We start from the raw sequence: 16,520 nt of genomic DNA, 5'->3' as shown, positions 1-16,520 counted from the left end.
GTGTTCTATGTCCATTAGCATTGCCCTTATCTTTTTGCATCCATGTTTTTCTACTTTGATTGTGATTGGTAGCATAATATTCAGCGCATTTGCTTAGTATCAAACATTTAATTCAATGTAATGTTTTGTCATAATCACTTGTCTAGGTTTAAAAATCAACCAGTCCGACTAAGCTAGTTTGACCAAGCTAGGTATTAGAAATCTTCTCTTAATACCATGGGGAATGCCTTCCTAATAAGCAATGGTTACTTAGGTTCTTAATCCGATTTAGGCAGCATTGTATGAAATGTACTAGGGCTTTCTAGTGGGCTTCACCCTATTGACCTTTAGCTTAAGTATTACAGAGGGAGTTTACTAATGTGATGAGCCTGGGGAGGGTAACAGTGTTATATGACCCCCCAAAGTTACAAAATTAAAATGTTGAAAATGAACAAACAAAAAAATCAAAGTGCCACAATGTAAAATTTTAAGCTGGAAGAGAAATCCCTGCTTAAATTGGTACTTCACTCACATGTATCGCCTATGGTACTAGAGCCCTAGAGGTTCCCAGTGTGGGCACTTTTCCTTGAAAAGCAAAAAACCCAAGGCATACAAAATAAGCACACACATCAAAATTGAATCAATGTGAAAAGACTTTGGGGGGTCAAAGAAAAGGTAATCAGTCAGGCGATGATTTCATGAGAAATTCCTTTTATCGTAGCTTAACTACAAGGTCTTCTAGGTATAGCCTCTAGTCAGCCCTCGAACATCAAATACTTGGCTCTCACGATTAAACAACTTAATTGACCAAAAAAAATTGAGAAGTTACCCATGGTATTAATAGTCGAGCTCTAGTGCCTTTTGACCGTTAAATTAGCGACCCCGAACTTGTTTAATTTTTTACCTTTACATCTGTTTATGCATTTGATTATATTGCAATTTAATGTTTATTGCTGACAAATTGTCTAACATTCTGCTACCAATCAATTTGTCTGTCTATTGCATATGATTTTTAATTGTATATGAGAATGCAATTACTGTGGCAATGTTGTTTGATTTTGCAGTGATTGAAGAAGACTACGCACATCCATGTCGACTGCTCTCCCATCTCGACGAACGAGCTTCAACTGGATAGCTTCCAAGGACGGAATCTACATCAGGAAGGGGGGCATGTTAACCCTCACGGCACACGGACACCCTATGATCTATAAACGTTGTATTATTTAGAGTCAGGTATCGGGCTTGTCGGACCAATAGGAACAGGGTAAGGGTGATCGCCGATGACAGGCGCACTCTAACTGGAATATTCAAGGAGTTAGTTGGCTAAGTATGGGCGCCCAAGTGTGAATGGGGTGAGCTCATATAAAAGACACTAAACCTAATTTTTACTCATTCTCTCATTGTGCAATAGAAGCTGCTCTTGCTCCATCTCCACCTTCTCCTTCACCATCTCCTTGTGTGTGTGTGTGTGTATGTGTGTGTGTGTGTGTGAGAGAGAGAGAGAGAGAGAGTGAGAGTGTGTGTGTGATCGAGCGTTGCGGCGGCACGACGGCGGCGAGGCGGTTGAGCGCGGCGTAGCGGTGTCTCCCTCTTCTTCGCGGCGCGGGAATCCTTCATTCGCAACTACGCAGGAAGGTGAGTGACACACCATTCTCCCTTGTGAGCTTGTCTGTTGTATGACTGTGTGCTAGGAGCCTTTGTGGCTCGCACATGGCGCGTAGCAAGTCCCTAGCCTTGACAAATTACAGGCCGGATTACCACAGTTTGCACATATGAACAAACCTGACTCGGTAATGAATGATGAGGAACATTTAGCACCACCATCTGACCTAGCGGGACATGAATCTGTAATTGAAGTACCGGTTAACAAGTTGGGGCAATACTTTGAAGGTGATGAATCTAATGCTACTCTACCAATCACTACTAAAGGATTAACTGTAAAGGGGGTCCTTGACGGTGGTGCGGGAGTCAGCATGGTGACAAAGAGTTGTTGGGAGTCTATGGGGCGACCTCACCTTGAAGCCACAAGCGTAGTGGTAAAAATGGCTAATGGATCTATTGTTACGCCTATTGGAATGCTAAAGGATCTCAGAATCAAGGTCTTGGGACACAAGGTAAGGCAGACTTTCATTGTTATGGATTTTTCCAAGTATCCTATGTCATTTGAGATGATCTTAGGGCGTCCATTCATGAGGGAAGCAAAAATGGTGCATGACTGGTCCAAAAACCACGTCTACTTACAGTTCCAAGACTCTGTCATTCGAGTTGATCTTTTAAGTGGTGGAACGCATCCTCTAGGAAATAAATTCATCATTGATAATCGATCAGACACAACAATTCACTCAGCTCCATTACAGTATTGTTATACGTGTAACGAAGACACGGATATTGGGGAGAACTCTCCTTATATGGATATCCTACCCGGAATGGCTGAGTCAGACAATGTCGATTGGGTACACCTAGCGGCAACTATAGATACATGGGGAGCTAGAGGAACAACCTAGGTAACACCAGATGGGGAAGAGATACCACACATTGCACCAGTAAACATGTTAGGTGTAGCGCATGTAACATCCGATGATAAGAAAGAGGCACACCTACCTGAGAGTGAAACCGATGATTCCTCAAAGGCTTCAGGCCAATACACATCAGAAACGGAATCTCAGGGAGAAATGGATTCAGAACCTGAAGAAACATCGAGTGAACCAAGTATAGAAACTGAACACTCAAGGCCTAGTACGACCATCTATGGTAATTTATATGAGAGTGAAGAAGATACAAGAGAAGACCTATCGGGCGAGTTGAGTTCAAACATTTACCAAAATGAAAACCTTAATAAGAAACAAAGGTCATATAAGAGACGATGATATCGAGCAAATGTGAGAGCTAGGATAAACAATGAAAGATCTACTGCAGAATGGCTTAGCTATCTAGGGGCATGATATGCTCATCGAAAGCTAGTAGACAATTGGGGTGAACATCTCCAGAGTGTCATGTGGTGCAGCCCGCGACCCATTGACCTCGCTCAATTGGAGGTTACAGAGCCGAAATTGAGTCGAACTATAAGAAGACGTCAAAACCGAGAGTTAGCACAACAACAAAAGGAGGCAGAACTAAAAGAAAGGTCTCCTTCAGGACAAGAGCCTGCCGACTTACATACGGCTCCTGAACATTTTAAATCTTATACCACGGGGGAGCAAAAGGTTGTGTATTCCAAAGCCCAACGAATACCTACCAATCGAAGCAGTGGAGTCTATGATGGTCCAGCGGTAGTTAAAGAGATAGAATTAGCAGAACCAGGTGAGGAGTCTAAACCAGTCTTTATTGCTCAAGACCTTACCGAAACTGAAGAGGCTGTACTTAAGGAGCTCCTCAAGGAATACAAGGATATCTTTGCTTGGACATATCATGACATGAAGGGTGTTCCACCTTCTGTGGTGCAACATACAATTCCCATGATCAACACTGCTAAACCCGTCCAACAACGACCATATCTAATGAATCCTAAGTACGCCAAAATTGTACAAGAGGAGATTGAAAAACTTATCCAATGTGGATTCATATACCCTATTGAGCACTCAGAATGGGTTTCTCCAATAGCCATTGTGCCAAAAAATAATGGGAAACTAAGAGTGTGCGTGGACCTCAAGAAAGTTAATGCAGCTACTAGGAGAGATCATTATCCCTTGCCATATTCAGAACATGTGCTTGAAAGAGTTGCGGGCAAGGAAGCTTATAGCTTTTTAGATGGGTACTCTGGTTATAATCAAATCACAATTGCATTAGAGGACCAATTGCATTTCGTGTTATGGCTTTTGGCTTAACAAATGTCCCTGCTACATTCCAACGATGAATAAACACTGCGTTTAAAGAATTTCTAAGGGAGTTTTGTGAAGCTTTCCTAAACGACCTTTGTGTTTATTCTTCTTGGGAGAAGCATTTGTTATATCTACGAAAAATATTTGAAAGGTGCAGATTTTATCGCATTTCATTGAACCCTTTCAAATGCCAATTTTGGGTTAAGCATGGAGTCATTCTAGGGCATATAGTGTCCAAGAACGGGATATCCACAGATGAGAGTAAGATTAAAGCCATTACCGATTTTCCACCACCTACTAACTATAAAGGAGTTCAAAGATTTATGGGCCATGTTGGTTATTATCGAAGGTTTATTTTAAACTTTGCCGAGATAGCGCGTCCATTGTACAAGCTTCTTATCGAGTTTCACTGGACGGAAGAATGTCATCAATCTTATGAGTTATTAAAGAAGGCCCTAACAAGTGCTCCAATCCTGCGAACACCTGATTTGAATGTACCTTTTCATGTGCATATTGATGCATCAAATTTTGCTATTGGGTGTGTTCTAACTCAACCAGAAGAACATAAATTGGACTACCCTATTAGCTTTGCAAGTCGCCAATTAAATGATGCCGAGATGAACTACACTACTACAGAGCGTGAAGGTCTAGCTATGATTACGCAGTAAAGAAATTTCTCTATTACCTTCTTGCTACCATGTTTGTGTTTTATGTTGATCATCAAGCATTGCTATATTTGGTAAACAAGCCGTGTTCCATGGGTCGAATTACACGATGGTTGTTAATTCTTCTTGAGTTTGACTTCACCGTTGTTGTGAGGCCTGGGAGGAAACATGTCATGGCGGATCATTTATCTCGTATCCCTAATGGCGAAGCTCCTATGGGGGTTGATGATGAATTTCCTGATACTCCTTTGTTGATTGTTGAGACAATGCCTGAATGGAGTGAAAAGATTGTTAACTTCTTAGTTAATGGTTTTCCACCCAAAGAGTTGCGAAAAGATATAGCTCGAAAATTAATCAAGGAATGAGAACCTTATTGCTTACTGGCGGGAACTCTCTATAAGAGAGGAAAAGATGATGTTCTTAGACGCTGTGCCCGCGAGGATGAGTATTTATATATTCTACAAGAGGCACACATGGACGTAGCTGGTGGTCACTTTTTAGGAAAGTTGACTGCCCGAAAGATCTTACAGTCAGGCTATTGGTGGCCCACTCTGTTTAAGGATGTATCACTTTTTGCAAAAGGATTTGATGAATGCCAACACTTCAAGAAGCCACAAAGAAGTGACAGGATGCCTCTACATCCCATCAAAGTAACCCAACCATTTGAAAAGTGGGGCTTAGACTTTGTAGGACCAATTAGTCCGGCTGCACGCAACACGCAATCACGATATATCATTGTGGCTATTGACTATGTAACCAAATGGGCTGAAGCAAAAGCAACACGAAAGGCGGATGCAAAAACAACAGCTAAGTTCCTCTTTGAGAACATTATCACACATTTTGGATGCCCCTTTGAACTTGTGAGTGACAATGGAACTCATTTTATGAATGAAGTAATAAAAGAACTCACATCAAACTTCATGATATCTCACCACAAGTCTACACCCTATTATCCCCAAGCAAATGGCCAAGCTGAGAGTACCAACAAAACTCTCATCTCCATTTTAACAAAGACAATTGAGGCTCATCGCACTGATTGGGACCTAAAGCTTACATCAGCTTTATGGGCTTATCGTACTGCGTATAAAGTTGTTATTAATTGCACACCGTTTAAGATGGTGTATGGCCAAGAAGCAGTTATGCCATGGGAGTTTGTCATTCCTAGTCTTCGAGTAGCTTCTGAAGAAGGTTGGGATGGTAACCCCTTAGTGGAGCGATTATATATCCTAGAAAGGCTAGATGAAGAGAGGCAATTAGCTGTGCGAAATGCTCTAGTGGAGAAGGATAGGAGAAAGAAGTGGTTTGATAGCCATTTAAAGGATAAAGACATCAAGGTTGGTGATAAAGTTCTTATGTACGGGGTACGTAATGAAAAGAAGAAATTGAAATACGCTGGTAAGGGACCATATCGAGTGTGTGAAATTACCCCGCAAGGTACCATTCATGTGGAGACTCTAGATGGAGTTGAAACCATTGGAATCCTTAATGGGAGTAAATTCAAAAGATATTATGATCCTCTAAGCCAGGAAGAGTTGCAAGCCATCCATCAAAAGAAGGCTGCCAAGGAACAAGCAGAGCTTTAAAAAATCCAAGCAAGAGTTGAGGCTCGAGAACGACAACAACGTCTTAGACGCCAACGAGAGGCTAATCTGGGAATCATGCAAGCATTTTTGGAGGACACAGATGACGACTCATTAGAATCTGAGCCACCCCTATGATACCCAATTGAGCTAAATAGCCCCTATGGGAAAGTACTATACAATGCCTTATTAGATACGGGAGCTAAACACGATTTGTTATCCTATGGAGTTTGGTGTCAATTAGGGAAACCGACCCTATCCCCGAGTACGATGCAAGTCAAGGGCATTAATAAAAAGAAAACTGCTATTCTTGGAGTCCTTCAGACCCCTGTTGTCTATGACAATGGAAGCATAGTGCAGAGGTTTCTAGTCATGCCCGCGGGAGCTATGGAAGGCAACGTAAACTTAGGACGCACGTGGATGTTGGCAACCAAATGCACTATTGATTGGGATACTGGTAGTGTCACAACGCGACCACCGATTCTTACCCCTATCATTCAAGCAAAGTCACCTACGTTGCAAACTCTAGCAAAGTTGAAGGATAGCCAACATTCACAAGCCAAGGTGGTTAACTCGTCTTTGCCGGCTACCCATGAACCTAGCACTTCAACACTTGTAGTTGCAGCAAGCAGTAATATTGCAAGTACTCAACCTGCACGACCTAAGAGTACATATCAATGGGTCCCCAAGGCCTTACTTCCAACTACCTCAACCCTCCCATCCATTCCAAGAAAAAATTTCCCCGGAAAACCAAGAGCGCGCCCTAGGAGAGTCAAGACCAAATCACGATGGATTCCAAAACAACTATTAGAAGCCCAAGGCTACTATGATGGAAATGAGCAAATTTGGATACTTAAACGTAAAATGTGTCCTTCCCTATCGACAACAAACCCATATGAGTCAAACAGTGTAACGCTAAAGCCAATGGCAGACCGTGGGAAGGGAAAGATCACAGAATGCTACACACCTAGTCCAGAGCTAGTTTGGGCTCTAAGGAAAAACCAATTTATTCCACTTAGCTCAGGAAGGGGGGAGTTCCATGAAGCTTCTAGCTCCTCATGTAATACATCCATAGAGGTAAAAGCTTCTACACAGCCTCCACCTACAATAGTGGACCTCCATGAAGCTACAAAGGAATCCACACCTTCCAGTGTTCAAGAATCACCTAATGAACCACTTCAAGTTCGATCCTGTGAGAGTACCTTACCACCCTTGCAACTCGACGAGGCACCTAAGGTAATAGAAAACTACTGGCAAAAATCTTCACCTATAACAACTTGAAACAACTGGTTTCAAAGGGTGACGACATCATTTCAAACGATATGATCTACCCAAGTAAGGGAGGAGTGTTTGTGGACATCCATTATTCACTTGCTTCCCTCTCAACCTTTCTCCCTGACCTCTTAATCTCCAATCTTAGGGAATGTATATATAAAGCCTTATACTCACAAAAACAAGATAAAAAAGTAAAAGAGCAAGAGCCATAACACAAATCATAAAAACAAATTATGCACAAGAACACGACCCTTGTAATATTTGCACTCTAACCATCATCTATTTGCATGTACAGATATGGCTAGTACGCTAGAGTCATCCACTCTTGCCTTGGGTGAGAGGTACCCTCGTTACTTTTCACAAATATTTCACATGGTCTTTCCAGTACTTGCATGTGAATGGGATTTGATAGGTACGCTAGCATGTGAGAGGAATTTTGAGGAGTTAGAATGGCTGATACGTCTCTTGACCACGTTTGATCCATACTTAGTAGAGAGCGTTTCTCCCATTGCACAAGCCTACCCTTTTGACCAAGATGACTATAGGCGTCTAGTGACCTTCTTAGTAAACATGGGCACCTATGATGAAGAAGAAAATTTACAGAACTACACGGATGGCACATATGGTCTCATGGATGATGACTTTGTTTATCTCGACGACGAGGATAGGGGTTTAGCCTTAGGGTTTCCCCCCAACCTCTACAATATCCTATTCCCTTGACTCTCTAGGGGAGTGCAAATAATTAGGTTAGGGTTCCTTATGTTTTCTGTTGTGTTCAATAAGTGTTGGTACCTTTTCCCACTAATGTGCCTCCTGGAGGTATTCCTTTTGTTTCCTAGTGTGTACAGGAGCGTGTTACTATTGATAGGATTTGGACCTTCATGAAATCTTTATCTCGACTCACTCTTCAAATCAAGCGCGACCATCGACACAAACAGGTGTTTCTTGTCCATTAGCATTGCCTCTTATCTTTTTTGCATCTATGATTGTCCGCTTTGATTGTGATTGGTAGGATAATATCCAGCACATTTGCTTAGTAACAAACATTTAATTCAATGTAATTTTTTGTCATAATCAATTGTCTAGGTTTAAAAATCAACCAGTCCGACTAAGCTAGTTTGACCAAGTTAGGTGTTAGAGATCTTCTCTTAATACCATGAGGAATGCCTTCCTAATAATCAATGGTTACTTAGGTTCTTAATCCGATTTAGGCAGCATTGTGTGAAATGTACTAGGGATTTCTAGTGGGCTTGACCCTATTGACCTTTCGCTTAAGTATTATAAAGGGAGTTTACTAGTGTGATGAGCCTGGGGAGGTGTATCAGTGTTATATGACCCCCCAAAGTTACAAAATTAAAATGCTAAAAATGAACAAACAAAAAATCAAAGTGCCACAATGTAAAATCTTAAGCTGGAAGAGAAATCTCAGCTTGATTTCGTACTTCACTCACATGTATTGCCTATGGTACTAGAGCGCTAGAGGTTCCCAGTGTGGACGCTTTTCCTTGAAAAGCAAAAAACCCAAGGCATACAAAATAAGCACACACATCAAATTGAATCACTGTGAAAACACTTTGGGGGGTCAAAGAAAAGGTAATCAATCAGCGATGGTTTCATGAGAAATTCCTTTTATCGTAGCTTAACTACAAGGTCCTCTAGGTATAGCCTCTAGTTAGCCCTCGAACATGAAATACTTGGCTCTCGCGATTAAACAACTTAATTAACCATAGAAAATTAAGAAGCTTACCCATGGTATTAATAGTCGATCTCTAGTGCCTTTCGACCGTTAAATTAGCGACCCCAGACTTGTTTAACTTTTTACCTTTACATCTGTTTATGCGTTTGATTACATTGCAATTTAATGCTTATTGCTGACAAATTGTTTAAAATTCTGTTACCAATCAATTGTCTGCCTAAAATTGCATATGCTTTTTAATCGCTTATGAAAATGCAATTACTGTGCAATGTTGTTTGATTTTACAGTGACTAATGAAGGCTAAGGACATTCATCTCAAATGCTCTTCCACCTCGACCAACGAGCTTCAACTCAATAGCTTCCGAGGACGGAATCTACATCAGGAAGGGGGGCATGTTAACCCTCACGGCTCACGGACACCCTATCACCTATGAGACGGACGTTGTAACCTACGGTGGACATTGTATTATTTATTTGGTAGAGTGAGGTACCGGACTTGTCGGTCCAATAGAAAAAGGGTAAGAGTGATCGCCGATGAGAGGCGCACTCTAACTGGGACATTCAAGGGATTAGTTGGCTAAGCATGAGCGCCCAAGTGTGAATGGGGTGAGCTCATATAAAAGCCAACTAAACCTAAAATTCACTCATTCTCTCATTTGTGCAATAGAAGACTGCTCTTGCTCCATCTTCTTCTTCTTCACCTCCTTGTGTGTGTGTGTGTGTGTGTGTGTGTGTGTGTGTGTGTGTGTGAGAGAGAGAGAGAGAGAGAGAGCGATCGAGCATTGCGGCAGCACGACGGCGGTGAAGCGGTTGAGCGCGACGTAGCGGCGTCTCCTTCTTCTTCGCGGCGAGAAATCCTCCACGGTAGGAGCATAGAGCGGTGAGTGACACACCATTGCCCTCTTTTGAGCTTACTAGTTAAGCTAGTTGTGTGCTTGGAGCCGTCTATGGCTCGCACACAGTGTTAGGCAAGGCCCTTGCTTCGACAGTGCGGCAAAGAGCGCACAGTCTTTCTAGACTTTCCTATGACTTAATCATTATTGAACTATTAGCAAGTTTGATAGGAATCAGAGCCAACTTAGCACTGTTAAACACACTCCACTACCCTTCACAACCAACAATATTCTAAACAGTGGGTGTCGTTACTTGAGTGCTTGTTTTTTAGGGTTAAGAGAAGTAGCAGCCAAAGTTTTGAAAGTGCCAAAGAAAGATCTCGCATACACATACAAGGAAATCTAATCATGGCACAACATAATCAAGAAAATCTATAGGAAAACCTACTTTGCAACAAGCGGAGGTTCAAAGTTAAATTCAAGCTCTTCAAGTTTCCCCAAGTACCCAAAGAGAGAGAATAGCTAGGAGGCCTGGTAGTGAGGCCTTCAAAAGAGGAAATGGGAGGGCTCTTTTTCATTTAAATTCCACACCCCCCCCCTCCCCCACCCCCCCAACTCCCTCCCCCCGGGGCGAACAATATAGCCCTCTTGTGCGCCCCACCCCATTTCCTTCAAAAGAGGAAATGGGAGAGCAGGCCAACAAAAGAAAAAAGGTCACTTGAGCAGCATTTTCAAACACGTGTTATGATCTGTATAATTTCCATCCAAGGGTAATCAATACTCAACTTCATATTCTCCAATTTGGAGAAAACATAGTTGAAACTGTGTCCAAGTTCTAGGCTCTCTCTCTAATTTTAGCGGCATCCACCACTTGGGCTTTGCCTTTCAGTACTAGACTAGTTTCTATGGGATAAAAAGAATTGGCATAGCACAGAAATTGTGAACATCTCTCCACATATGCAGGAATATGTCAACTGCAGCTTTATTATGTTCCCGGTTTTCACCTCTGCAGTCAGCGTACAAGTCACATACACAGCTTGCCAAAAACTTTTTTTCTAACCACAGAGAAAAGGGCAACACTTAAATTACTCGTGGTTTTAGGTCAAAATTTGAAGGATTTGCCAGTTTTTAAACAAACTCGTAAGCTTTTACCGCTTTTTTCAACAGAAGCTTGGAGTCTAGCCAGGATTTTGCAATTTTAGGCGGTTCAAAATATACTAAAGGCAAGCTTTTTGCAGAACACAAGTCACGTATTAGTGGAAAAGATTGGCATAGTACATTACATAGGGAAAAAGGACTTGTCAGAGTACATGTTACAGCAATGAGTACTTCATAAAGCACCCATGCAGAGTTGTTGTCAATGGTGATGAACAAAATTACAACCGAACACACGGAGACTATTACGTACAAGTCTTAAAATCATGGTCTATCTTACAACACATTTGTACCAGGAAAGCTGATTCAGTAGTTATGTTAATCTTTCTTCTGAACTCTTCTGAACTAAGTCTCGTGAGAGAGTGCAAGCGTTGGCCACCTTGTGTTGCACTTTGCAAAGGAAACGTACTTGTGATGGCGTATCAATCTTCATGCTTGTCTAAAGAATCATTTGTGGTGGATTTTTTGTAGGGAACAAATCCAACCCCGCTATACCTTGAACTACTTGCTCCTGCCTTGAACATGAAGAGATGCTCACCGGACTCTGTATGCGTGCCATTCACGCTTGATTGTAGCCCATTCACATCCTTCAGCTCTGGGTTCGACAATCCTTCCAGACATTCATTTGATGTGCATGACTTGTCTGTTTCACTACACATCTCTTTGTCAGAATCATGGCTCTTCTTCAGTACCGCTCTTGTCTTGCAAGAATCCTTCTCGGTTTCTGTTGGCAAATTAAGCCCACATGCCTGCACACCGAATTTTTCTTAACCAAAAGACCAAAAGGCATATGCTCATCAGAAATGAGCCTCTCACAGATCCAAATCGTACACAGATAGAAGTTCAGATGCATATATACTGCTTGAAAGGAATTGAGATACAAACAAAACATATAGAGACGTGTACGAAAGAGCATACCTCAATGATCAAGTTCAGTGGCTCCTCCATATCCGGAACGCTTGTTTGTTGCTTATCTTCTACTAGTTGCATCAGCTCATCAAATAAACTCTTTCTGGCATTATTGCTCTCACTTGAGACATTCATGCAACCTTCAGTCGACCTTGAATTAATGGCAGAATTAGCAGTGCTTCTCTGTAAGTTGTCAGGATCTTCACTATATGATGAAATTGTATCTAGCTTCAAGGCCCTCTCACATTCCATACTATGGAGAGCATCAGCTGGCTTGCTGTGGAGAGGCTTGCTGTCACCAAAAGATCGCCTTTGGCGCTTCTTGGCCGGTATCCTTTCATCATTGCTCTCATAAGAGGATAACCTACTTGAATCAGTCAGGCTACTGCAACACTCAGCTGTCGACTCCTCGTTCTGTAATAGACTCCCCTCACTGTCATTTCCACGTTCATCATAACGGCTACCTTGCTCCCTCTTTGGCTGATCTTGAGGAGGATAAAGTGGCATGGAAACAGCTATGGGTTTGCCGGATGCAGCAAGAATAGCTGTGGGACTATAGACAATGCTAGCATTTGAATCATTGCTTGCATTGCTGATTAGAGCCCCTTGTATGGCCTGCCAAGCAGATGCAACAGCATATGTTGCAGTAGCAATAGCAGCAGCTGCGTTCGTATCGTCATTTGCACCGTGACCAAAGCTTGGAGGCGCAAAGCCTTGCCAAAATGCAGGTATAGAGTGTGCCAAATGATGCCCTCCTATAAAATGTGGGGCATATGCAGAAAGTACGTTCTTTTCCCACTCAGAAAGAGCATTAAATAGCTGAGACTTAGTCTCTAGACTAATGGGTTCATTGAGCTTTGAAACTAAGGCGCTTTGATCGGCAGCAGTGTTACCGACAACTGGTGCTATACCAGATGTCTCTTCTGTGCCCACTGAAACCTGTGATCTTGGAGAGCCTGTGCTCTCCATGAGCTCATTGTCCGCTTCCACTTTATCGACTCCCTGAACCATCGTTTGTCCAAACAATCTGAGGCTAATAGGAGACGCGCCAGCTTTCTGACATAAGAAAAAAACAAAACTATAAGATACTTATAATCTGCCTAGCTGAGTAAAATACTACAAACTCCCCAAAATAGTCAAGTGTTGTACTCCATGCACTAAATGCACATGCATGCACAATCAACACCTCCTACTGTGTGAGAAGAAAAAAGGATTGGCTATGAACTCTTCCATCATCATCCTTCTTCACTAGCACTCTATTCGCTTCTTGCTTGCATGCTTTGTATAAATAAGCATGCATGAATTTGTACAGTGCAATTTTCCATTGAAACTAGTTTTTAAGTTCAGTCAAAGTACAAAGAGGATATGCTTGCACAGAAACACCACCAAAAGAATGTCACAAGCATTGCCAAAACATGGAAAATTGCTGGGAAGTTGTAACCTTGTATTGCTTACGTCATGGGAGAGGAATCAATAAATGCAAATGCATTTTGGCACTTTTGTTGACACATACCTTTGGTAGAAAGTTTGACTTGGTTGAGCCTGAGGAATTCTCCAAAGGAGTAAAGGCAGAGTAAACCGCTGGTGGTGACTTGCTATCCTCCTCAAATGATGGAGAGTTTGATAAGGCACCCAATGCCTTCTTCGGGTAGGGATGATTTGGCTTACGCTTTGGCCGAGGAGGAGGTATTTCGATCTCTCCTGAGCCAGCAGTTGCCAATGACCCACCTAAGGAGGCTTCTCTCTCCAACTGCAGTGCATTGAAAAACAGAATATTATAATATTGCTTGTAGTTTTCCTGCAAAAAGAATAATACTCTATGCATTACTGAAACCAATATATAATGTATTCTCATCCTGAAAAGAAGTACTACACAGAACAGAAATGGAGACACCCTCTCCTGAAAAGCATTTGGTTCAATTTGTAATCTTGCAATCACCGTAGGGATTTTCAAATCATCAAAGGACTGGCAATCATCTATCTATCAATTTAGAAGGGGTAAAAAAAGGCTACTTCTTTGAAGTGTGGCCAAGTAGGTGTCGGACCCCACATATCTGATATGAGCAAAAGCGTGGGCAAGTTACAATATATAAACCGGCGAGGCGTTAATCCCATAACCTTAGGGCAAATACATCCTCCCTGATGACAAAAAACAAAATGCTACCTTGTAAAGGGTTACTAATAATCCCGAGGAGCACCAGCGAGGGGTTTAACCCAGAACCTTGGGGCAAATACATCCCCCCTCATAACCAACTGGACAAACCCTGGAGACAAAAAAAAGAAAGGCTACTTTCTGATTGTGATACTAAAAATTCCTAGGAGCCAGTCACACAGATGGCAAGATCAACATCTTTACACCCCATAACAGCAAGATCAATTCTCACTAAAGAAACCATGATCTACCTCAGCTGTCTTTGCATGTGAGGATGTTAGTCATGTGCAAGTTGCAAAAAGTGACATTACACCACCATTAACGACCAATAATTTCATGCAAACTCCGAACTCAGCATAAACCCATCCTTCAAGCATTTTAGCTTGCTGATGATAGTATTTATAAGATGTATGAGACTGGGTTTTTATCATTGTCTCATCATGGATAGGAAGTTAAACCTTTGAGAAGAACTTTTGTGCATGACTTCGAATCTGGACTGCTGTTTTTGTGCCAATGTGCTCTACATAGACACCAAAACACAACCATTTAGACCTCACCCATCTTGGCGATCACGAGCAGTTTAGATGCCCTAGAAACAGACACAAAGTTCTCACCTTCAATTCGACGCCAAGCCCGGCCATGTGATTTTAAAGCATCCAAAAACTTTTGGTGCTCGTCCTCTGTCCACCTCTCTCTTTGCTTGGTAATTGTGTATGGTTTTCTCACCTGACAATCAGAAAACGACATACCTACATATTAAGCAGATGTACAAAACAATGGTGGTAACAGAAATTTCATTTATGCAATTTGGAAATTAAAGAGATACCTTTACAGGAGCATCCTTGGTAGATGCCAAAGTATCGCCACCTTTCTGTTTGAGAGAAGAAACTGAGTCCATCAAAGTAGACGAGGACATGGGAAACGCCATCCAGTAATTCGCTTCCTCAGCACCGACCTTTAACAAAGACACCATGCTAAATCATTACTCCCAACAGTGCAGCTATTATTGCCCAAAATGCTTGGGCCAAACCTAATGCTGAAATCAACCTCTCGTTCACATCGACTAGAAGCCTATGAATCATACGCTCGGACAGCTATTTTGACATTAAAATCACATCACAAACAAATTTGGCCCCTCTTAAGGTTGCTGTCTGAGATGAACAAATAATTTCGATCATGCCCTTATCTCTGCCATTCAGCACACCTTCTGAGTGAGTAAAACATTAGGAATTTCGTCCACTTAGTTTCGACACTATTTGATCCAAATTCAAAGAGAAAAGGCACATCGATGAAGCATATTATTGATAAGTGAGGGCTGGCCCAAATCTATGTGAAGATACATGCAGCATGTGCATCACCGGTGGTCATTAAATCATGTGAAGTTGATACATACGGCATGTGCAACGACGATGATCATAACACTTTCATGTTCACATATGCCTTACCTCCTTTGTGGTAACAATCACAACATAAATCCAAAGCCCAAAATCCCCAAATAAGTAAAGATGCTGCAATTAAAAGATAGATCAATTACCGGACGCAGAGCCATGAAGGGAGATGCAATCTTCTTAAAACCAGCAGGGAAAGAGCTGAACTCTATGTTCCCCAAAGACCTTCAGCACAGGAAAACGGAGCTTTTTGTATGTCCACACCTTGGATGCAGTTGCCATACAAAATGGGTGCAAAATTGCTGCATAAAGATCAACAAATGCACAGTAAGTATCTTCCCAAAATCTGCAGCAAAAACATACTATGGGGACCATTGAGAAATCAAGATACTTACATGCCAAATTCAAGGGGTCTGCCTAAGAACGAGAAAAGCAGAAGAAATGAGGGTCAATTAGACGGGAAATTTCCGCAGAGAAGAGGGTAATTAGGGTTTTCTGGCCGTTCTTCTTGACGGGTTGTGGAGGAAACAAAAGTTCAATTTGTGGTTCGCACAGAAATTAGGGTTTTTTGATGCGTGCACTCAAAATCTTGATGGGTTCTGCGCGGCAAGAACAAGACAGGAGAGCGAGGAAACCAAGCTTTGGCGATGGAGCAGGAAAGCGTAGAGAAAGGTATGGGGAAGGGGAGGGAGATGGAGAATTTCCTGATTTCTGAAGAAAAGAAAAAGAGCAAAAAGGGTAAAAAGTACCAGCGCTTGTGGCTCTCGAAAGCGGTCGCGCTTTTTCCAGATCGCCAGGATATTTTGGCAAAAATCGGAAAATTTTGAAAAAGTGCACCTCCGCATTCTCCTCTCTTTTCCCTACACGTGGCCAGTACTTTTTGCCACGTTGAGCTGCCACGTCAGACTAGGCGGCTCTTTCGTGCAGGATAAACTCGAGACTTCCTACCGTCCGATCTGCTCGCAGCCAATCTCATCCGTTTATTCTTCTCTATATGAATTTTCTCACCACGTGTCCTTACGTGCAGACCCTTTACATTAATTTTTCTGAAGGAGGACTGGTGGTTCTAA

At 42.1% G+C, this 16,520-nt stretch overlaps 1 protein-coding gene across 2 annotated transcripts; it reads right to left on the bottom strand.

The window, feature by feature from the left end:
- Positions 1-11,075: 11,075 nt before the first annotated feature.
- LOC147454607 (uncharacterized) lies at positions 11,076-16,173 on the bottom strand. Of its 2 annotated transcripts, XM_086516501.1 has the most exons (8): positions 15,846-16,173; positions 15,597-15,752; positions 14,889-15,017; positions 14,677-14,788; positions 14,521-14,582; positions 13,424-13,660; positions 11,920-12,966; positions 11,076-11,750 (listed from the first exon to the last, which is right to left on the bottom strand). In XM_086516501.1, exons 2-8 carry the CDS (start codon positions 15,609-15,611, stop codon positions 11,424-11,426), a joined length of 1,929 nt encoding a protein of 642 aa, XP_086372627.1. In that variant the 5' UTR covers positions 15,612-15,752; positions 15,846-16,173; the 3' UTR covers positions 11,076-11,423. The 2 variants fall into 2 exon arrangements, with proteins under 2 accessions (XP_086372627.1, XP_086372628.1); XM_086516502.1 differs by lacking the exons at positions 14,521-14,582; positions 15,597-15,752; positions 15,846-16,173.
- Positions 16,174-16,520: the final 347 nt, after the last annotated feature.

This window comes from Adiantum capillus-veneris, chromosome 7 (assembly GCF_014529385.1).
Source record: "Adiantum capillus-veneris isolate H3 chromosome 7, ASM1452938v2, whole genome shotgun sequence".
In the NCBI taxonomy this organism is placed as follows: Eukaryota; Viridiplantae; Streptophyta; class Polypodiopsida; order Polypodiales; family Pteridaceae; genus Adiantum; species Adiantum capillus-veneris.
The sequence above is the reverse complement of the archived record's forward strand: the minus strand, read 5'-3'. Positions and strand labels throughout refer to the sequence as shown.

Bases quoted from the DNA above. Each gene is read 5' to 3' on its own strand.
- LOC147454607 (XM_086516501.1), bottom strand. The intron at 14,789-14,888 runs GTATCTCTTTAA...TCTGATTGTCAG, and splicing joins CCAAGGATGCTCCTGTAAAG to GTGAGAAAACCATACACAAT. The intron at 12,967-13,423 runs GTATGTGTCAAC...TTCTTATGTCAG, and splicing joins AGTCAAACTTTCTACCAAAG to AAAGCTGGCGCGTCTCCTAT.